At 35.1% G+C, this 24,914-nt stretch overlaps 1 protein-coding gene across 3 annotated transcripts in view; it reads left to right on the top strand.

Annotated features, from left to right (window-relative positions):
* Window positions 1-13,536, top strand: part of FER (tyrosine-protein kinase Fer) — a 172,529-nt gene extending 158,993 nt beyond the window's left edge. For 2 of the 3 annotated variants that reach the window (XM_023156687.2, XM_074171600.1), the window contains 7 exons: window positions 438-608; window positions 2,947-3,144; window positions 8,206-8,382; window positions 8,457-8,670; window positions 10,652-10,804; window positions 11,722-11,967; window positions 12,917-13,536. In XM_023156687.2, the coding sequence (XP_023012455.2) occupies window positions 438-608; window positions 2,947-3,144; window positions 8,206-8,382; window positions 8,457-8,670; window positions 10,652-10,804; window positions 11,722-11,967; window positions 12,917-13,071 (1,314 nt within the window). In that variant the 3' untranslated portion in view covers window positions 13,072-13,536. The remainder of the gene's footprint in view (window positions 1-437; window positions 609-2,946; window positions 3,145-8,205; window positions 8,383-8,456; window positions 8,671-10,651; window positions 10,805-11,721; window positions 11,968-12,916) is intronic. The other variant, XM_023156688.2, reaches the window with a different exon arrangement.
* The last annotated feature ends 11,378 nt before the right edge of the window (window positions 13,537-24,914 follow it).

Genomic DNA, 24,914 nt, shown 5'->3' with positions numbered 1-24,914 from the left:
GTGAACGATAGAGATTCAAGTTCGATAGATAAAGGTGCACATTTGATGTGAAAAGCAGCGTTTAAAAAATTCAGATCTAAATTTTGGTGGCGTTATATAGTGTACCTATGAATCTTAAATTTTCATCATGAATATCAGAGCAGAATGTTATCTCACGATGAAATACTGGGAATTGCTGAATTTTTCCCTAAGGACTTGTTGTTCAGGACACGTGTAATAGTTTGAGGAACTAGATTTCAATACCTATGTTGAAATTTAAATTTTAGTTAATTGAAAAAAATATTACCCAAACCAATCACTTTCCTTTGAGAGTATCATTTATGGAAAATAGACATTATTTTCATCCTCATATTAACAAAAATGTTGGAAAGGAGACTTTTTCGAGCTCACTCTAATAATAACTAATGATATCCATACTTTGTATTTAACACTTCTAGGGTGATGGTTGTCAGAGCACGGTAGTTAAGCATAGTATATTCGAACCTCAAAGGATAGTCAGTATGTTACGCAAGCCATTCAGACGGAAATCTGCTCCGTCTTCGCCCGTAGCTCCCCCTCGTACTAAAGGCAGAAGGGAGTCCGCCTCTCATAGCGAAGGGGGAGATCCCGTAGGTTTTTGAACATGAATTGCATGGTGTTGCTTTTTTGTTGTCGAAATCGCAATAGCTTTCGTATACCCTTAAACATGGGCTTCAACAAAGAATGTTTTGAATGCTTTTTTTGCAAGGTTCAAATATAGTAGATAATGGTTTCACAAGGTGTCAACCCAGTTGTATTGAGCACAATTAGTGTTGAAAATTTGAAAAAAAACCTATTTGTAAACTATTTTTGAACTAATGAATGGTTTTATCATGATTTTGTTCGTTAATAATTCCATCTTCACGAACATACTGAAAATTCAAATCAGGAGCATTCCACTGTAACTACATATAAATATATCGATTTGATGAGGAAGTCGGTTCTCTCTTTTTTTAAGTACCTACATGTAGAAAAAATCTGCACTAATATAAAAATTATATAGGGAATTTTGTGAAAATCAAGAATATTTGTGGTTGTTTTCGAAATATTCGCTCAAAACTAGCATTGTCAAATTTTGTTTTTTGGCTCTACAGCCTCCATTTCGAAAGACATGGGGAACTTTTAATACTGTTTCATATTTTTTATAGTCTGATATGAATCAATTTGCAATGTGACGTTTCGTTCATTAGATTTCATTATCTACTTTATTTTTTTAATGCAGGCCTCTAGTTTTTTCAATCAATGTTTGTAGCCACTGTATTAACAAATTTAGCTATGTATTACAATACATGTGTTTCCCGACGTTTTTCTTTCTGTATGGTCTTTCAATTCTCGGTCAGAACTACCCCAAAAAAAGTAGTAATTAATAATTTTTGGACTTATGATACACTGTTTGGAACCTTTGGTGTAGTAATAAATATTACTGGAGTTTTTTTCCAACAGCAAACCGTTATTTTTACACTTCGACACGTGTTTCGATCACCAAGTGATCACACGTGATCGAAACACGTGTCGGAAGAGCATGTAATATACCAAGTAACAAACAAAAAGAAATCAATGTCAAAATACTCCTAACATCTACGTCTATACCTCATAAATGTTCAAATTGCCGTCCAACGTTTCTTAAACACATATTCGGTAATATTTTTTTGAAAGCCCTCCTTATTGTTTCGTTCAATTCGCCAATATTGCCAAAAGTTGAGCAGAATGCTATATCTTTAATGAAGCCCCATGATGAAAAGTCTAGAGGGATCTGGTCAGGTGAACGTGATGGCCATTTAATAGGACCATTGTTTCCTATCTTTCATCCTGACATAGTCGTGTTGATAAAATGTCTGCAAATAGTTCTGTAATGTGGCGGAGCTCCATCATGTAGGAAATATTGATATTTTTTCAGAATATTCAAAGGCAAATCTTCCAACAACTCAACTAGAGTTGTTGGAATGCATTGAAAATATTTTTTGGATGGCTGACGTCTCTCAGGTTACGATTTCCCATACAAAGTTAGAGATCCAGTAGCATTTCACAAACACCTCGGATATACGAAAAGCAAGTCAACTTTCTCGTCATTAGAAAAATTCGTGGTTTTCCTCTCACAAATTCTCATGAATTGCTCCATTATTTTCCTATTTGACAGTAAATTTGACAGTTAGGTAAAAATTCTGTTAATTCGTGGCTCCCGTTAAACAAATCAATTCATTTCAGTACTCCTCATTTTTTTTTCTTCACTATTTTTATTTGTCAGAAAACATCAGTAACATACATTTACGTTCCATAAAAATAGGATTTTGAACAGTTCTTCCATATTTATACATAAACCCTATAGAATGCATGGGTGTTCACTCCTACTTGCAAATTTTCAAAATAAATTAAAATTTCAAAAATGTTTGGGAAAGAAAGGTTTTGGCTGTCTACTTCTCCATCTTTCTTCCTTTTTTTTTTTGTAAGATTCCCACATTATTTTGTATAAAGATAGAAAAGTCTATAGAAACGATTTTATTCACTAAATTGTAAAAGCTTTCGCAAATTTTTAATGTTCATAGGAAAATTCAGAAATTTCTTCTTGGCGAGTAAGTATTTGCTTTCTTAAAAAGAATGCTTTTAGGGCTGTTTATCCAAAAATTATAATTTTTCGAAAATTCAAAAGACAATAAATATTTTTCTGGAGATTTCAAGCAGGCGTTAGTATATTTTCATTTCAAGAATTTCAACAAATATTTACCCATAAAATTTTTTCAAATTTCCAAATAATATTAAAATTTCACAAAGTCTTCTCACAGCATCAAAAATTTTTCCACAAAAAATTGGATTTTCTAAAATTCTCCAACAATAAGGTTTGTTTGAATTCTTACTTCTGCATGAACGCTTGCTTGCATAGTCCATGGAAAGTCAAACAATTTTAAATTCCTTCAATATTTTTTCTCCTAGGTATCACTCACTACAAATAAATCCTTGGTGGAAGAAGAATGGTTCCACGGAGTTCTACCAAGAGAAGAAGTAGTCAGACTGCTTACCTCGGACGGAGACTTCTTAGTTCGGGAAACCACAAGAAATGATGAATGTCAAACGGTTTTGTCTGTATGTTGGGGAGGGCATAAACATTTCATAGTACAAACTACAACCGAGGTGAATATAATTTTCTACATGAGTTAGTTAAAACATATTCCAAAAGTCTTGAAACTCCAATCGAATGAATGAAAACAAACTATTTGCAGAAATCTGAAATGACATTATTTAAATTAAAAATAAAAAACTAAACAATGGATTCAATTTAAATTCTAATGAGAGTTACAGTTCTTCGTTTTTTCCTGATATATCCAAGGAAAATTATGTATGTTCAAACATGTAAGGTTAACCCATACGGTACATACCTAGTATTTCATTTCTAGTTGTAGTCGCTAAATGAGTATAGTCACTTTAAAAATGTGAATAACATACTTCTTGAATCAAACTGCTGTTTGTTCCGACCTAAACGGATTTGAGCTAATTACCTAACGTTAGGTGACGATGATGTGATTTTTATAAAAAAAACTCTAACTCAAAAAACAAATACATAAATGAATTAATTGTAGATTCAATAAAATTCATTCATCATGTAAAAACAGTGTTTAGTGAAAAATTTTCTTAAACACATGTTGAATCTACTTGGCTTGTGCGTTAATATGTTGAGATAATATAAGTATTATAAACTCTTAATTCCCATTGTAGTCATAACTTCAAAAAGGAAACATAATGGTATGCCTAGTGTTCATATTGGTAATGTCATGAGCCGTTTCAAATTCTGATATTGTTTGAAACATATATACACAAATTTGAAATACTTGATTAATAGCGGTTTTATGCAACACAATTTCTAAGACTAGGAACTAAGAGTTTAAGCTTAACAAATCAACAAGAGTGTTTATTGAAACTTGACCAAAACTATGAACTACCCTTCAGAATGTTGGCCAACATTCAATTAGGTTATTTCAAAAGTTTTGTTCGTTTTAATGTAATTGTTTTTATAGCTCCATATACTGATATATACTGATCAACATAAAAATTTATACTTTATACATTCATACTGTTCATTTTTTCCAAATTTCGATCTATTATATATTTTCAGCTTATTATTATATGATGTCGTTAAGCCATTTTCGGCAATTTTTCTCTATGGATTCAAATTGAACCAAAGCGCTGCCGAAACAGCCCGAACAATTAACCAGACGTTTGGCAATTATATAATAGTGTTAATGAATGCACTGTTCAATGTTGGTTTACGAAATTTTGTTCAGGAGACTTCAGCCTCGAAGATGAGCCCCGAAGTGCTGGACCTAAAGTAATCAAGGACGAGGATTTGAGGACTCTGGTGGAGACTGATCCATCACAAATGGTGCGTGAGATGCTGTAAGAACTATACGAGAGCTCCCGTGCGGTTTTTGATGCTTTAAAACATATAGGAAAGGTCAAATAGCTCGAAAAGTGGGTCCCCACGAATAGACGTGACAGAAATTGTCACGTTTCGAGGTCCGTTCTTCTTTACTTATGGGCAACCAAAACTACCCTTTCTTGGATCGGATCGTCACGTCTGATAAAAAGTGCATCCTCTACGAAAACAGGAGACGTTCAGGACAGTGGCTGAACACCGATAAGCCACCGAGGCACTTCCCAAAGGCAAAAACTCACCAAAAAAGATGATAGTTACTGTATGGTGGCCAGCAGTTGGTGTGATTCACTGCAACCGGGCCAAACCATCACAGCAGAGTCCTATTGTGAGGAAATCGACGAAATGTACCGAAAATTACGTCAGCAGCAGTCGGACACTGGTCATCAGAAGAAATCTGATCCTATTTCACGACAACACCCGTCCGCCAAATCACCGTCCGAAAATCAAATGAATTGAGTGTCGAAGTTCTGCCTCACCCACCATACTTCCCCGACCTCTCGCCAACTGACTACCGTCTTTTCAAGCATTTCGATAACTTTCTCACCGGTTGAAACTTTGCCAATCAGGACCGACAAAAACGTCCTTCGTTGATTTCATCGAATCCCGAGCACACAATTGTTATACTGACGGAATAATTCGACTTGTGTTACGTTAGCAAAAGTGCACTGATTCAAATGGCGCTTAATTCGATTAAATTGAGAAAGTATTCACTGAGAAATTGAAGTTAGAAGAAGATTCATAAAAACCGACAAAACTTTTGAAACAACCTAATAAAGCGAAAATGAGCATGTGCCAAATTGAAATATTTACAGCTGTCATTGACCAGAGAAATTTCAAAACGTTTATTTCAAATTTTTGTGTACTATAATAATGAAACAGTGTTGAATATGCTTTTTTATTTAATGGAATTATTTTCAGTAGTATAACTATCAAATGAAGAATAATTGTAGTTATGTTAACACGTGTATAAACTGGACACTTTTCTTGGGCATTGTCTTAGTTACTAGTTATTGGGTTTAGTTCTTAAGTATTGTTGCATAAACCCGCTATTAGATATAATTTCGAATTCTATAAAAAATGTCTACAAAAATTCAACGTTTTGTGAAGTAAAAAAGTCGTGTGCAAGTGTATGTAAAATCAGTATTAACAAAATACATGATTTAACTGGTTAAAACCAGAGACCATAAATATAGCATTCGTGATCTAACAACAGACAGCGCCTTTTCGACCCGCCATAGGTATTATCAGGAGTGCTAGACTGAACCACGAATGCGTTTCTGAACTCAACTGTCCTTAAAGGACAAGCCTGAGTAAGAAAGGCAACTCATCTTTTGAAGACGACATCTATGGGATCGAGAGCGCAATGTATACTAGATTATTTCTTGTATCCAAATTAACATGGCTTTCAAAGGTCTAATGATACAGAAATGTGCCGCTTTGGATATGATCACTAATATTCAGTTAGAATTAGATGTTCGTAGAAAATGTGGATTTCTTTTATTAGGCATCTGTAAAGCTTTTGATACCAATGATCATGAAATTTTGTTGAACAAATTGGATAGGTAATGCATTTTTAAGGTTTCGAAATTATTCAAGTGGTGGGAAGCACTGTGTGTCTATGGAAAATGAGAATAGTTCATTAAAAAAAGTGTTTGTGGAGTACCGCAGGGGTCTGAGGACCTTTATCTTTCTCATTTATATAAATTCCATTTCAAAATTAAAACTCTGGAAAATTTGTATTAATTTGCTGATGACACAAATTTGATCTATTGCAATGAAGATTCACAATTGATACACTAAAAAATAGAAGCCGATTTAAAACAAATAGATATTTGGCTTAATATAAGTACACATATTAACTTTGAATTTTGAAAAATCGTCATTTATGTTTATTGATAAAAAGCCCTGTACGACACCTTGCAAGTTAGTCTTAGGACACAACAAAATTGAAAGATTCACTAGTGTTCAGTTTTTAGGTTTATATATAGATGAAACTCTTTTGTCATTGGATGTCATTCGAAAGAAGCTAGCTCCAGTCATTGGGATTCTATAAAAAATAAGATACTATATTTCGTTGAAGTATCTGAAGCTAATTCACTTCTCTCATTCATTCAAAATTACATTATTTAATTGGTTAGGTTTAGATAAGAAGTTTACAGAATGAAGTCACTGAATACATTTTTCATCTACCTTTCTTAGAACCAACTAACGATCTATATAAACCAAAGCATTTACTTGATATCGATTCTATGCACCTTTCGGTGCATACTTTCAATTTATAAATGCATACATAAAAAATTGAAAATATTCTGCTATGAAATTTCTAGAACATAGAAATTTACATGATTCTCAAACAAGACAGCTCAATAATCTGCATTTTCAGGAAAATCTATATTTTACAAAGGAATAATTGCATATACTTAATGAATTAACCAAATGACAATTTTCCAATACAGAATAATTCAAAATAGCATTAAAGAACTATTTTTTTCATTAATTTACATCATCATAATCATTATATTTTTCGGTTTTTTGTTATTAATTAGACCAATTCTGAAATAGCTCCCTTTGAAAGGATATATTTATGTATAAATAGTTCTTGTATTAATAATTCCCTGTATAAACCATTAGTTCATTGAGCATAAATACATAAATGATAATAATTATATAAATTGATAATTTTCGAAATGAAAAAAAGGTATAAACCGGTATGCGAAAAAAGTGAAAAAAAGTCATTATGAAGGTTTCTGCTCTATAATTTTCAAATTTTTGAGATGATGAAATATTATTTTGGATAATTCACACCTAACAGTTTACAAAACCACGACACGCGTTTCAGTATACAATTACTTCTTCAGATTTGTTTAATAGGAGCATTGAACACAACTGAAAAAGCTATTATGTAGTGTAACACGTTTCACGGTTATATAAACTATTAAGTGAAAATTAAAAAGAACAATGGAACCTAAAGTACCAAACGTGGCATATAGAATAATGACGTTCCCTACAGTATTCATTTAAAAAAATTAATAATTTTCAAAATCAGAATTCAATTAGTTTTTTGAATAATTAACGGGATTGCGTATTATAAAATAGTTACTATGTTTCCAAGGCTGAAAATGATTATGAATATTGTACATAAGAACATCTACATTTGCAATCATAGTGTGTGTTGAGAAAAAATCAAGTATAAATTTAAAACAAATTTTTCCTTCGACGAAAGGAGTTGCTATTTCTAAAAAGATTACTAAACTTCTGGAATTTTATTTGGGAAGTTTATGAAACATTACATAATAGAAATGATGATAAAATTATTCTCGATTTTCAATACCCTGACCGTTACTTGATTATGAAGTATTCGAAAACACACTTTAATGTAAGATTTTCACTTGAAAGTTTACAAAACCGTGACACGTGTTTCGCTATATAATAGCATCTTCAGGCGCGACACGTGTTCCGCTATACAATAGAATATTCGAACATCACAATACAGTATTGTGACGCCCTAAGATATTTCGCTATAAAGTAGCATCTTCGGGCGTCACAATAAAATATTGTGACGCCCGAAGATGCTATTGTATAGCGAAACACGTGTCGTGTTTGAAGTGTATTTCTTGAATACGTTATTATACATTGGTGTTAAAGATTTTGTTATACCTAATCATCACATTTTCTATAAATTATGTTAAGATTGACTGGTCTAGAAATACAAAATTGTCAAAATTATAATCACTGTGTTTTTATGCTACATTATCTTTCAGGGTCATTTTCGATTTGAAGGACCAGCATTTCCTAGCATAAGGGAGCTGATTCTCTACCAAGTCAATAGTGGTTTACCAGTAACTGGTAGATCAGGTGCCATTTTACACAAGCCAATTCCTCGTGAGAGATGGGAACTCAATAATGATGACGTCATATTATTAGATAAAATCGGAAGGGTGAGATTCATAAAATCAACATTCAGGTGATTATTCTTTATAAACGGTATAATGAACTAGTCAATCTATTTCAGGGTAACTTTGGCGATGTGTACAAAGCACAGTTGAAAAACAACAACGAAATAGTAGCTGTGAAAACGTGTAGGGTAACTCTGCCAGAGGACCACAAGAAAAAGTTTCTTCAGGAGGGCAGGATCCTCAAACAATACGATCATCCCAACATTGTGAAACTGATAGGGATTTGTGTACAGAAACAGCCGATTATGATTGTCATGGAGTTAGTACCAGGTAACTAGAGATTTAATGAGAACGTTGAACAAACTCATGTGTTTGTTTAGATCTGGAGAATACGGTGAATGCAGAAGCAATTCTAAGCTCAATTCTTGCAATTTTGCCGTCGTTGTCATTGATCTGTGACACGGTGTATTGTCTTGATTCAGCATCACTTTCTTTTTCTTCAAATAGGCCCGTTTTTTCGCGATTTTTCCCTTCAAACTCCAATGATGAATATTATATCATGCCATCCTAAAATTCTGATACCATAACCTTGCATCTTTGCTCGCTTTGGAGTCGATTAACCACGTGCAGTCCACTCACACGACGATGCTTTTGATTCTGGTGTGAAATGATGAGGCCCTATTTCATCCATTATCACATATCGACGCATAAATTCGCATAAATAAATGTTGGGAGAGAGACTCGATACAACATGAATATTTTGAGATTTCATTTCGAAATATTTATTTTCTTATACGTTTATATCTCTTCTCGATACAGCTATCAGACTTATCTGAAAAGTATATGTGTCCCAGAATTGTTTTCATAAAATGCCATGAACGTTGCAGGAATGTTTTCAATTGATGCGTGTGCGGCATTAGCCCCTTTAGCGCCCGTCTGTAATCAATATCGTCAAAATGGAATAGGTTCTTACAATACGCTCGACCTAAACTCCTACGCGGAAATTCGTTGCCGCCGTAAGCTCAAAATCGTTGTTTTGTCACGAAACCATTTACAATGAACCTACCCAAGCCTGTCAAAAATATTTTTTTTATTGTCGGCAAGTTTGAAAATTGGTCGAGGAAAATTGACACTTTTTGATATAGGTATTGGTGTGAACTGTATTTTCAAGAAAGAAAGGGTTACAAATGAAAACCTTGTAGTTGTTTCAAAATATTAAATTTAAAAATGTATCATTATAGGATGCTCGTAATACTAAGTAGGTATAAATACAAAAAAATTAATTTTCGTGCTTTTGCATTAGCAAAAACTGTGACAATTTTTATTTCATGTTCAATAATAATTATTGATAAATTTGTTGATCGACTTTGCGAGAGTTTTGATATAAGGTAGTTTTTAATTATTTCAGTATTGAAAATGATCTTTCACTGTGTGCTACTGTGACTGGCAATGTAAGGTAAATTCTATTGTGAACAGATTTGAAAACACATAAATTGATTTATTAGTACGAGTATACACATACTTTAAATTATCCAACGGCAAGCGGCACAGCGAAAGCTGAATGGGCTCTATGGGTATACACTGTGAGCAAGCGACTGCATGTAACAGGTCCCTCACGGTATGTTTTACAATTTTCTTAGAACCCCCATACGCACACACTCCATTTTTATATGTGCAGACGCCTGTTTCGTGCGGAGCGTTAGAGTAAGGCGGCTCTATGTGAGAGGTCGGCTCTTGGCGACCCTAAAACACCCGGCGCCCGAGTGCATCGTACCCTTGCACTATAGGTAAAGCCGCCCCTGAATGGACGACCCTGTACCATTATTTATTTTTCCTACAGAATGTGGAAACAACTTCCATTAACTGAATAATGACAGTAATGATGCAAAGAATATTTAAATCAAACCCAATGTTTTATAATGAAAAGAGAAATGAAAATATGTTTTTTACCACTTTTATTTGTAACTAACGTTACTGCAGTTTTGTCCTATATGGACATCCCCAAACTTACAATAAACAAGTTTATTGTATAAGTTTGAGAATGTCCATATAGGACGAAACTGCAGTAACGTTAGTTACAAACCAAAGTGGTAAAAAACATAGAAATTTTCATTTCTCTTTTCATTATGATCTCCTACCAAGTAGTAACGGCTACATCCATCAATTTATCCAATGTTTTATTTTAGTTTATTTTTTCTGACAGGAAATTAGGTAAAATATTTCTGCAGTTTTATGTATTAGATCATTTGAATTGAGTTTTATTGCAAACTATTTTGTGCACTTCAACTATATTAAAATAATATTATTCTAGGAGGTTCTCTATTGACATTTTTGAGAAAAAAGACATCTAATCTGACAGAAGGGCAGCTCATGAAGATGTGCTTGGATGCTGGGGCTGGAATGAGATACTTAGAATCCAGAAACTGTATTCATAGAGATTTAGCTGCACGTAACTGTCTCGTAGGTAAGAACTTAAAAACTGAAAATATTATTGGCTTTGCAGTTATAATGTCCTCCATAAAAGGACAAAGTAGTAGTAGTAGCTTCTGAAGGTTTAACATAGGTCAAAAAGTTGTTGTAATACTTTTAAATGAATACTCCTTTTGAAAATTATGCTCATCGTGAAAAGTTTTTACAGATTGGTGAATAAAAGGGTAAGATCCATTTGGTTTTAGGAATCTCCAATGGATGAATGTTTTTGTTGATAATGTGAAAGAAACTACCATCAGAGCGCCCTTGAGTATCCAAACTAAACAGATCTTTTTTTAGATATTTTCTGGTTAAAAACATCTGAAAAAATGTTCTTACTTTGGTGAAAGACAAAATAAGAAGTTGCATTTGAAAAATTAAGTTTGTAATATCCCAAACAACACCTGATAACCTGGTGGTTATTTTATAAAGATCAGAATATATCGTGTAATGTGAAATGGAGTCCCTTAGATATTCCTCAGTATATCAGTTTTTTTGAAAATAATATAAATTATACAGATATTTCTTATTGTTTTTTGGGAATATAACCTTCCACAATCTGACAAATAAACAATGCTAAGTCAATAGAAAATTAGCTGAAGGGTAATAAAGGTCAAATTAAAAAGTTACACCTCGAAAAGTTACACCGACTCTCACAAAAAATATGACCATTAGTCATACCTTCGAGGAGCTATTTGAAATACGCTTTTTCCCAGGTATAGGAATATACGCCGATTGTTTGAGTTTACGTCTGTTAGAGTGGGGTTCATTGGTAGTTGAAAATACAAAAAAGGTTAAAAAAACATCGTACCCCTACTTCTTTTTTGTTAATATTATACATAAGCTAATATCTTCTGTAGAAATTATATGTTGTGTAATAATAACAACTGGGGTTATTTTTTGTGTTCTTAGGCTACAACAACATAGTTAAAATCTCTGATTTTGGTATGTCCAGAGAAGAGGAAGAATACATAGTATCGGACGGAATGAAACAAATTCCAATCAAATGGACTGCTCCAGAGGCACTCAATTTTGGAAAATACACCTCTTTGTGTGATGTATGGAGTTATGGCATTCTGTGTTGGGAAATTTTCTCAAAAGGAGGCACTCCTTACAGTGGGATGAGCAATTCCAAAGCTAGGGAAAAGATTGACAGTGGTGAGTTGAAAAATTCACATTATTAATGTGTGACTAATAATGTTGATTATTTGATTGGTCACACTTATATTTGATTGAAAAATTTTCTGGTTGGTATAATGGCAGTATATGAGGTATAATTAAGTTTAATTTGACAATTTATTTCCATGCAACTCAAAATAATCTCAAAAACAAACAGTTATATTATTTTTATTTCCTGCATCTATGAAGTCACCCATACACTGGGTATTGTTTAAACATATTTCGTGCCATTTATTATTCATTTGACTTTAAAATAATCCTGATCTCGACCACCAGAGCAAGACGATATTTGTCGTGGACTTTTCAGCTGCTGCCGAGACGAATATCGTCCGAAAAAAGGACGATATTCGTCTCGCCGTTATGTCTTCTTGCGGCACTAAAGCAGAAATCTTAGCCAGACAAATGCGGAAGGCTGTCATTCTTGGCTCACTGCGCTCACTAAGGGCACATGATTCTCGAACCCCTTCGTCTGGTCTGGTCTGGTCTTGAAATCAAATATGATTCAGATCAAAACAACACCATGTATATCAGAATTCTTGAACAGTGCATTTTTGAGCAATATCCCTTGTCTTATGTTTGGCCTTTTACCCTTTGTATTTCACAAAGTTGGACATGCATTTCCTTGATTTCAAGAGAATACCATTTTTTGTGTTATTTTTTAATTTAGTTTTAGTAACGGAAAATGAAATGTCATAGTGATAAATGAATGTTTTTTAAAACATGGAAAACTTAGTGTGGAAAGTGTTCTTCACTGGATATATGTTGTTAAAATGTGCTAATATTAGAATCATTGGATATTCTTTTGTAGATAGACTCATTTTTTATTCCCTCATTCACAGCAATATTAACAGTACAGAGGTGATATGTATGATCAGATCTCATTCTGCCAACTTTCTAAAATCAAAATAAAAAACATTATCATTTACAGGTTATAGAATGCCAGCTCCAGAGAATACACCAGACGAGATGTATCGATTGATGTTAAGGTGCTGGGAGTACAAGCCAGAAAACAGACCAAATTTTGAACAAATCTATAGTGTTGTTGAAACACTGTGTAATGCTTATAGAGTGTCTTTTTGTTGACATTCATGAAAAAAAATCTTGGTTTTAAATATTTCTGTGATTATCTCCACACTGATGTGGAAAAATTACGAAGGAGATTGTAGAATTTTACTACATAGAACGCCATTTGAAAACCCGACTGTCGAGAGAGTTTTTTGTAAAGTGCCATACTGTGCATATTTTAGTATGATGAATGGGTATTTCTCATATTTAAAATTTCATAATTTCCTTCTTTGTGCAATTCTTTTGAAAATATCACTTGAATATATCAACTTCAATGACAACTCTATTTTTTTCTTTTTTGTTGAAACTCTTAAACTTGTATAACCTCACTAGGTGAAATATTTTCCATGTTATATAGTCTAGCATCTTTATTACTTAAAAGTTTGAAATATGATCTGAATGAGTGCAGTTGTTTAATGTTACTGTGATGATTGATGTAAAATAATTTTTATTGTAACAAATATACAATTTTTTATGTTTTAATGTTTTTTTCTTGGAAGACTGGTACTTACAAAAAACTGTTATAAGAGCCACATTGTGGGTCAGAGATAATTATAATACTTTTTCAGGAGACTATAAATGGCCAAAAGGTAATCAGCGACTTGAAGTATTTCCTAAAGATTGTTCTTAAGCAAGTAGCTGGTTGAGGTGAAAACGATTAAAATGTACAAATAGCTGATCACACATTCAAAAACAACTTCACTCTTATGTGATGCAATCGGTCGATACTTGATGAAAATCCATAACATATTCATGAAACACTTTATTGTGAGATCATCACTACACAGTTGATATCACATGTATAGTATATATCATACGAGGTCTGTTAAAATAATAAGGTGAATTTTCATTTTTCTCAAAAAAACATTTATTTATTCATCAATTTCTATTCAGATATGCACTTTTTGGTATGAAAAAGTCACAGGGGGCCAACTCTGGCGAATACGGTGGCCGAAACATGATAACAGTGTAGTCACAGGGGGCCAAATCTGGCAAATACGGTGGCTGAAACATGATAACAGTGTTGTTTTTGGGCAAAAATTACGAATAAGCAATGACGAATGAGCAGGCACATATCGTGATGCAAAAGCCATAAACTGGTTTTCCACAATACCGGGTATTTTCTTCGTATTGCTTCTCGCAAGCGGCGCATAACTTCAAGATAATAGGTACTGCTTATTGACCGTATAGGACTATGTGGCAAGAACTCCTGATTCACTACACCACGGTAATCAAAGAAAACAGTGGGCAAAACTTCGCATTTGATCGAAGACGTGTTTTTTTTTGTCTTGACTCTCCTGGGCTCTTCCATTGGGACGATTGGACTTTGATTTCGATGTCATAACCATATACCCATGACTCGTCAGCTTATGCGACGTTTTTTTTTATCAAAATTCAGCAGTTTTGGAACGAAATTCGCTGTCACACGCTTTGTGCCAAAAATTTATGAAAAAATTGTATGGCATGAGCCAACCAATATAATAACAATCTCAGCAACTCTTCTAATAGTTGTCATTTACATCTCCTCGGTCGGTAGCCGAGCGGTTCGACGTGGGTGCTTTGTTCACTCACTCAAATCGACCGCCTTGTTGGTCGCTGGTTCAAGGCCCAGGCTGAACGATCGATTTTCACTTGCTATCGTCCAACCCGTGTTAGGAATCACACGTTAAAAGGTAAGACCTCCTTAGTCCTTAGGTCGCACAAGTTTAGACTTCTGAGGGTTGCCGTTCGTAGAGGTGCGACAACTGGTTAACGAAAAAACATGTTTTAAAAAGATTTTTTTCTGTGGAAAGCTTTTACCACTTGTAAACATTTTTATGACTGAGAGTATAATCGCCGTATGTCACTGTTAAATTTCAAGTGTTTTTGAGCACTCAGTTTTATTTTTTACACAAAATTTGACAAAAATTCTCTGATTCTTTTTTTTTTAAGCAAAAAAATCACCGAACAAGCAAAACACCTAACTTTTGAACAGTCCTCGAATAGTATAGACAAGTCTGAATAAGATATTGTATAGCAAAACATGTGTTGCGTTTTTGTAAAACTAGTGGATGAATAAGTGTTTCTTGAATACATTCACACTTCAAAACAAAAATTGTTTGGATATTTTATGAAGCAACCAGTGGCATTGAAGAATTGAAATGATTCGAACTATCATTCACTTGTTTAGAGGTAGGCAAAAGTTTACATGATTTGGTCAGAAGGTACATGCTATTTGAAAATTTTAGTGTAATTTCAACTTTATAAACAAATAAACAGTTGATGTGATGTGATGAACAATATCAAATTAGATTCTTAGAAATTTGATGAATTTGGAAATATTCATTTTGAAAATTATGCTCCTGCATTTAATACTAGAGTCTTGAAAACTGTACTTTGGCTGTAGTGTAACGAAGTTATTATTTTCGCTTTCGAAACTCATTTCGCTTTCTGAACAAAATAATTGCATGAGTATTTCGATTATTCAGTATATCGAATATTCAGTATATATCGAATATTCAGTAGTGTGCCGGAAATGAATACGCTCTGCTTCACGAACAGTGAATACCTGCTGGATAATTCCTGACCTGGGTGACAGGACACTCAGGCATCGCAGCAACCAGAGAGCTGATATGTGTGTCAGACACGGATCATCAACTCCATATATAGGTCCTGAACAAGATGTAGGGTACCAAAAATCTTTATTACAGAACCAAATTGGGAGGTGGATCTATAAGGAACATAAAGAGTACTAGGAAAATATACTCAGGAACACACACGGGAAAACCTTTATGAAGGAACCGTATGAAAAGAGAACAATAAAGCTACTTCAACAAATCAGGGATAGACTCTGAATAATTACAGTGGCTATACACTGGCGATTTAGAGGGTTATAGAAAGGAGACCATAGCTGCAAGCAGTTTAACAAAAGGACACACAGATCTGTGAGGCATTACATCACAGGAGGCAAACAATTCATGTCCAGAAGACATGGATTGATAGGATACTAGACATCAAAGCAACTATACCACAATAAAATCATCTAAAAGAACAATTCATTCAGGCCAGTCTCAACTCGCTACACTGTAGGTTAATGGATTTACACCTATCAGAAAACAACTACTCCCCTGGCTAATACCACGAACGGCGTTGGATTATATCCGACAGGTGTCAGTGCAGGATTCTTCACTGAAGTTATTCCTGCATAAGCTGTTGGCGATACAACTGCCACAATAGATTTTCAATTATTGGAACACACTTGCAGATCGGTTTCGGGCTGTTTGGCCACTCGTCAGTGCACTGACACCTGTCGGATATAATCCAACGCACTTCGTGGTATTAGCCAGGGGAGTAGTTGTTTTCTTGATAGGTGTCAGTCCATTAACCTACAGGGTAGGGAGTTGAGACTGGCCTGAACGAACTGTTCTTTTAGATGATTTGATTTATAGTCAATCTTCAAGTATGCCCACTGACTATTTGTGAAAAGTTTTCTTTCCTTATACGAGGAATTGGGCAAATTTCGGATATGCAGTTGGTTACCTCGTTCACAGGCAGATGGGGCGACGACAAATCTGTTGTTTTTTGTATGCTTCAGCTTAGTTCAATTATCGGAAATCATCGACTTTATATCTACGATATACACTATCTTGCACTAATTAGTGGCTAAACAGCCTGAAACCGGTCTGCAAGTGTGTTCCAATAATTGAAAATCTATTGCGGCAGTTGTATCGCCAACAGCATATGCAGGAATAACTTCAGTGAAGAATCCTGCACTGACACCTGTCGGATATAATCCAACGCCCTTCGTGGTATTAGCCAGGGAAGTAGTTGTTTTCTGATAGGTGTCAGTCCATTAACCTACAGTGTAGGGAATTGAGACTGGCCTGAACGAAATGTTCTTTTAGATAATTTGATTTATAGCCAGTCTTCAAATATGCCCACTGACTATATGTGAAAAAAAAAATACCACAATAGGTTGATTGGTCTAATCAAAGGCTTGAAAAGTAGTTTTGTAGTAATTGGTCATATAATCCTCAACTTGGTTAATTGTTCCTTGTCAACTGGCTGCTTTCCCCAAGAGCTCAAAGCTAGTATAGTTATTTCTATATCAAATATTAATAACACAAATGAAGCTGTTAATTTCAGACCTATTAATACCCTTCCTGCCATTGAAAAAGTTATTGAACTGGCAGTGTATGATCAAATTCGCGAATATATTGAGATAAATAAACTCTTCATAGATTTTCAGTCGGGATTTAGAAATAAGCATTCGTGTGAAACAGTTTTACAGCTCACTGTTTCGAAATAAAAAAAAATATTGAATGAGAATTAATATATAGTTGCCACTTTCTTGGATTTCAAAAAGACCTTCGAAACAATTGATATTCCAACTTTACTCGATAAACTGGAGTATTACAGTATAAAAGGAATGTTACTTGATTGGTTCAAGAGTTATCTCTCAAATCGGTCCCAACTTACCAAAGTTAACGGCTCACTCTCAAGTGAAAAATATGTTGATACAGATGATACAGGGCCTCTTCTATTTATATTCTATCTGAATGACATACAATTCACTGAAGATTGTGAAATTATTATTCTGTTTGTCGACGATAATTTATTGCAGTGGTTTAATTAAACCACTTCATTCATTCAGGGCATTTTGTTGGGGCAATCGAAGTCAAAGAGCAGGATTAACTGATCAGTTTCTGGCCATTGAAGAAGCCCCGAGTCTGGTTGAGACACGTGGACGACACCTTCATGATATGGAACCATGGGAATGCAGTACTAGACACCTTTCTGAAGCATATCAACAACGTAAGTCCTTCCATCACTTTCACAATGGAGAAGGAAGTCCACAACGAATTACCATTCTTAGACGTATTGGTGAAGAGGACCGACACGAAATGGGAAACATCTGTGTATCGAAAACCCACTCACACAGGACAGTATCTAAACCAGGAATCCAACCACCATCAATCACTAAGAGAGGAATCATCAAGACTCTACTACCGTGCTTTCGGGCTCTGTAATACAAAGGAAGGTCTCGAAAAGGAACTACGCATCATCAAAAATGACCTTCAAAGTGATGGTGGAACAAGTTGTAGCTAGAAGACAGCAAGAGCTCCACAAGGAAGAGAAGCCGCCACAACCAGTACTTGTACTTCCCTACATCAGAGGGTTGTCGGAAAGGATAAGAAGGATTGGGTCCAAGTGTAACATAAACCTGCTTCAGATCTGGGAACACTATCCGTAGCAGCCTCACGCTGACTGCGATTCCAAGAATTGCATTTACCAGATACCTTGCGAATGCGGAGAATCATACATCGGTGAAACTAAGAGGCCATTGAAAGTTCGCATTGCTGAGCATAAGAAACACACACAGCGAGGAGAAACCAGCAAATCAGGAATAGCAGCTAGAGCACGTTTGGACTCATCAACATAACATCAAGTGGGCTCAAGCTGAAATCATCAACAAGGAAAAACACTGGTTTAAGGGAAAATTCAAAGAAACCGCATATATGTTGTCCAACAACGCATTTAGCCAAGCTAGCGTAGGGGTACGCAACATATGGAAACCTCTAATCAGGCGGAACACAATCAACTCCCGCCAAACGGTCAGCTTCCGCTAAAACCGATGAAGCAGAGAGGGGGAAGAGGGGATAGGTGAAAGCACTCGAATGACCTATAAATAGTCAGCTTCTGGAGAAATAAATCCAGTTATCACCCGATGACGATTGTGGATACTAATAATCGAAACGTCGTGAAGTAACTTGGTTTGGAATCTTTCAATTTTTAATTTTCATTTCTTGTTAATAATTATTTTTAATTTTCATCTCGTGCTAATAGTTTAATTTTTTTTGGTTGTTGTTTGTACTTCATTTCATTGTAATTTCAGTTTTTTTTGTTTAATATAATTGTTACTTTTCAGCTAATCTCTTTTTATTTTTTTACAGATTCTGTTCGGTATTTCAAATCAATTTATATCATACTAGCTATTACCCGCGGCTTCGCCTGCGTAGGATTTGGTTTGTCACATTGAGTTTTGTGACAGACAATTTCACACAAATAGTTACCATATTTTTTATTAACAATTATTAAAAATACTATTTTTAGTAAAAAGTATCCTATGTTACTTCTAATACCTCCAAGAGCATGTGTACAAAATTTCATGATGATCTGCTGAGTAATTTTCGCGTGAAATCGTAACAAATAAACACATTGGCATTTATAATATTAGTAGGGAAGTAGGGATTAGACAATGGAAGTCCGAACTAATGAAATGCATTAAGAAACATTGTCAACTACCTTCAAATCATTATCCAATCTCAATACATTTTTTTTGTACAAACATTCACTGTTATATACCTACCTACTTCCGGAAATCACAGGAAAATTGCCGGATATAAAAATATCAAACCACTTTAGAACAAATATTCCACATGACAGTTCAATTGATATGTTGATACGAGCGGATCACTTCTATTCTTTAATAAGTGTAGGTCAAATTTCTCTGGGGCGTATAACGAACCAACTTTACAAAAAACAGGGCCCATTAGTAAATCATTCTGGAAAAGAGTTTATTGTCATTTCACTCACAACCCTGACATTCAGAACCGATTAGCCCGTTTTTGGGATATCGAAGAGATATTTCCTGACAAAGCTTCATCCGAAGAAGAGAAATTGTGGGAAGAGCATTTCCTTCAAAATACCAGTATACTAAACAATAAAACGTTTGTAGTTAAAATTCCATTCAATAAATCTTTGGAAAATCTAGGCGAATCGCGTGAACAAGCTAGAAAGCGTTTCATTTCTCTAGGAAGAAAGCTTAATGAAAACAGTAAATTGAAATATTTATACCCATAGTTATTTCATGGCGAAGTATGAAAGTTTAGGTCACATGAACAAGGTTAACGAAGATGAAACAATAAAATATTCCTTTTATCTGCTACACCATGGAGTTATGCGCGAAGACAGCGTAACGACGAAACTTCGCGTTGTGTTCGACGCATCTGCCTCCACGTCATCTCAATATTCTCTGAGACCTTCAAATGGTAGGCCTCACGATTCAGGGGGAGTTAATTTCTCACGTTTTAAGTTTTCGCGAGTATGCTTACGTGGTATGCGGAGATATTGCAAAGATGTATCGGGACAAAGATCTCATTCAAAGAATCCTTTGGCGAAGAAGTCCCGATAATCCTATCTCGGTGTATGAACTGAACACGGTTACATATGGTGAAGCTGCTTCATCATTCTTGGCAATACGGTGCCTTTTTCAATTAGCCACTAAAAATGAATCAGTTTACTCTCAGGCAGCAGGTATTAGAAAAAACGTTTATGTAGATGATCTATTGCTTGGAAGAAATTAAATCGAAGAAGCAAGCCCGTCTTTGTGAAGATGTGTCTTTTGTACTAAAGTCTGGTTGTTTTGAATTACGTTTTATTCTAACGATCCGAAGGTATTGGAATACGTTCGTGATCTGCAATATGATTTGAATATAGTTGATTTTGGAATCAATGAAAAATCTAAAACCTTGGGCTTAGCTTGGCTACCTCATACAGATAGGTAAGTATTCAAAATAAATATACCAGATAACAAAAATGCTACAGAACGAACAATTCTCTCTTCCATTTCCACAATTTTCGATCCACTTGGCCTCCTCAGCCCTGTTAAAATTACATCAAAAATCATCATGCACAAACTTTAGTTAGAAAAGTTAGACTGGGATGAGCGCCTCCCTATGAATCTTGAATCGTTCTGGAACGAATTCAAAGCAGAACTTTCTTCTTTAAATCTGAAACGAGTAGAAATGCATGGTTTTTGCGACGCATCTCAAACTGCTTATGGTGCTAGCATATATATGAGATCAGTTGATCAAGACGACGGCATCCACGTTAACTTGTTGTGCTCAAAGGCCAAAGTGGCACCAACTACACACTATTACAATACCTAGATTAGAGTTAAACGGCTAGCGGAAAAGGTCTCGGATGCGTTGAATACAAAATTTGACAGGAGAATTTTCTGGATGGTCTCTACCATAGTGTTGGGTTGGCTTAAAACGCCACCAAACCAACTAAAGGTATTTGTAGAGAACCGCGTAGCGGAAATACAGCAAAAATAATCCTTCAGATTTATTATTGCGGGGTAGATAATGCCGGACCACTCATGATCAAAAATAAGAAAGGTCGCGGTTCAAAACTGTCTAAATGCTACGTCAGTCTATTCGTTTGTTTTGTGAGGAAAGCAATACAGCTGGAGTTAGTTTCCGACCTAACGAAAGATTCATTTATTTAAGCCCTTCGTAGGTTTGTAGCGCGAAGAGGAAAACCTGTAAAAATATTTTCTGATAACAGAAAGAATTTCGTCTATGCCAGTTCTGAACTAGACGAGTTGGGTAGGTTCATTCAATCACACGAACTTCAATTTTAACGGAATCATTCTCAATCGAAGGTATTGAATGGAAATTCATTCCGCCATACTCTCCGAGCTTTGGAGGTCTGTGGGAAGCCGGCGTAAAATCCATGAAATATCATATGAAACGAGTCCTGGGAAACGCTCAACTTACTTTAGAAAAACTTTATTCTTTATTAACGCAAATCGAGGCAATAGTAAATTATCGTCCAGTCACACCACTTTCAACTCATCCATCAGATCCTTTACCTTCTACTCCGGCACACTTCTTAGTCGAAAGATCACTCATTGGGGTACCAGATGCAGATTTGAGAACCGTAGCACGAAACAAATTGTCATCATATGAAAGGATGCAGCAAATCACTCAACATTTTTGGGAAAAATGGAGCAAAGAATTTATTTCCGAAGTTCAGTAAAGGCTCAAATGGAAAACGTCTCAACAACAATTAAAGACGGAAACTATCGTGTTGATAAAAGAGGAGAACCAACCACCCATGGTATGGAAGCTTGGAAGAATCGAGTCAGTTCATCCAGGCAAGGATGGTATCAACCGCGTGGCAACCTGGAATGGTCAAGAGATCCTTCAATAGAATATGTCAGCTCCCATTGAAATTAAAAGCGAGTCCTTTCGAAGTGAGGGCCATGTTCAGGCGTTCACATACGCTTCAGGACTATTTTCAGTTTGCGCATCGTAGCAAGGGTAGATTCGACCGGTGACGCATTGCCTTTGATAATGTCTGCCGAAGTAGCAGACGAAAATTCAAGTAGAAAAACCTGGAGACCACGGGTAATAAATCGGGAAACATCGGGCAATTAGTTGTTGCTCTTATAATAATCAACACTGGTTGCATGAATACCATCACAATAGATATGGGCTGGTATTCTGCCAGAGTTTTAATCGAAGTTGGCAGATTATTATACAGGATGATCCCATTATATAGGGGTGATTTTTGGAATTTAGCTGTCCTGTGGAGGGGTATTCTCAATTGATTCGCATGACGTGTATAAAAATTGTGAGAGGATCCATTAGTTGTGAGAGTTGTGAGATTTTTTCTAATAAAAACTACACATTTAAAAATATACAGTGCTGGGACAGACATAAATTCCATTCTAATGAACACTGGTTTACAACTTTCACGATATTCCATGTCAAAAATCTGTCTCAGAATACGTTTCTGTCCTATAAACACCCTGTTGAAATCCGAACCGCACCCCAAGATATGATGTTCAAGGAAATATGTGAAAAAGCCATTGCATAATAAATGCTAATCAGACTTTTTCTGATCGACATACTTGTTCATCTGCTTTATTGCAAAAAATGCTTTATTGAGTTTCTAGCAGACACCATCAATATGAGAGTTCCAATTCAAGGCTTCATCCACAATCGTTCCTAAAAATGTTACTTCTTGTGACATATCTATTTCATCAATAGAGAACACTATATCTTCATTTCTGTTATAAAATTTCATTGTCACTGATTTTGAGGTGTTCAAAACTAGGGGGTTGCGTTCACACCAAGAAGTGAATTCATCGATAATGTTACTAATTTTGGTTACCACGTCGTCCATAGTATATCCAGTAACTGTAACAGTGGTGTCATCTGCAAATATCGTTATGTGGCAGTCCCTCACATATTCAGGCAAATCATTGATAAATATAATGAATAATAATGGTCCTAAAACTGAGCCTTGAGGAACGCCCAGTTTAACAGCATGCTCATCTGACATGGTGCCTCCATATTTGACTGACATACAGCGCCCTTCCATATAGGAGCCCAACCATCTTAATACATTGTTTGGAAGACCAAGTCCAATCAACTTATCAGACAGAAATTTCCATGACACAGAGTCGAATGCCTTCGACGAGTCGAAGAATACACTTATAACAAAGTTACCAGCGTCCAAGTTGGAATATATATTGCTGAGAAAGTGATAAGAGGCTGTTTCTATGGAACAATTTTTCCTGAAACCATGCTGGTTGTTAAATAATGTTGTTGATTTCTAGATACTCCCTTATTCTCGAGGCTACAATTTTCTCATACAATTTTGAAAACGAGCATAGTAGAGAGATATGTCTATAGTTATCAATCTCAGCACGATTTCCTTTTGTAAATAGGGGAATTACCAAAGCATTCTTAAATTCCTGTGGGTACCCTTGTATGAAAGACTGGTTCAACAAGGGGGGAGCCTCTCCCCCTGCTTTTTCGACTTGGGAAAAAGTTGGGAAATTTTTGGCCGTGAAGATAGAACAAAATAATAGTAACAAAGTGAATAAAAACTAATAAAATAAAAATGAGAGAAAAGAAAGGGAGATGTAATAAGAAAAGGGAAAGAACCAGGAGAAGGTTTGGATTTCTCAACATGCATAACTTGGAGATCCCATACTTTGAAATTCTGAGTAGTTTGAAAACTTCAAAAAAGTTTAATTTCTCCCAAGTAAGAGAACAGTCCTGAACAGTCCACAAATTTTGAAGTGACAATTTTACAAAATTCCCAAAATTTCGCTGTTTTTTCGACTTGGGAAAGTTGGGAAATTTCGGGCCGTGAAAAAATACTAGTAGAAAACAATAAGCACAATATTATTCAAGTGTTGTTTCCTTTCATTTGTATTGAATATTCCTATACATGGTGGATATGGTGGAAGACCAAGGACCTTGGTCCAAAATAGAATAATTCCCATTATTATTTTTATAATTACCAATATTTGTTTTTATTTGTGCATATATACCCTAACGGGCATCAGCATTCAGGCAAGCTTTGGATAGCTAACTAAGAAAATTAATATATTATAGTAGTAACTAATTCTTCGGCTTTCATTTTCTCGAAAGTTGGTAAATTTTACTGGTGGGCTTGGGAAAATTTGGATTCGCTCCCCTCCCCCTCCGGTTTTTATTTTCGCTACGGCCCTGATCTTTAACTGTAATTATTGATATTTCATCAATGCCTGTCGGCGTCTCATTTTTCATTGATCTCATAGCGTCATATATTTCAGAATCTAATATAGGGCTATTATCAAAGGGGTGTTGGATACTGACATTCGTACTACTGGTGCAGGGTAGGGTTAAATTCTGTCCAAAGTTGGTGGCTATGATATATTAGCAGTGTTTGAAAAGTACTGAGCAATTAATTCAGATGTATTTTGCACATTCCCAACTGAGATTGAATTATAGTTTAAAGTAATGCCCCCTCCCCAGCATCAAAATGCATTGGTTTCCCTAGTTCGCTATTTATTATTTTCCATATCTACTTCGTTTTATTGGCTGCATTCCCAATTTTTTTAGAAAAGTAGTTAATTTTATTCTGTTTGTTTTTTTATGTTCTCTCAATCTTATATATAGGTAAGCATGTTTTGGGCATCGATTTTTTCATAACTGGTGATCAGATAGAACATTTCTCTTGAGCATTTGCCTTCTTAACTTTACTTTGTTTTATTGGGCATGGTACATCAAAACACCAGGACAGAGACTTTAGGA

Source organism: Leptinotarsa decemlineata, unplaced genomic scaffold, assembly GCF_025532065.1.
Source record: "Leptinotarsa decemlineata unplaced genomic scaffold, Ldec_3_MD MMD2_tig00000026_RagTag_RagTag, whole genome shotgun sequence".
NCBI lineage: Eukaryota > Metazoa > Arthropoda > Insecta > Coleoptera > Chrysomelidae > Leptinotarsa > Leptinotarsa decemlineata.
The sequence above is the reverse complement of the archived record's forward strand: the minus strand, read 5'-3'. Positions and strand labels throughout refer to the sequence as shown.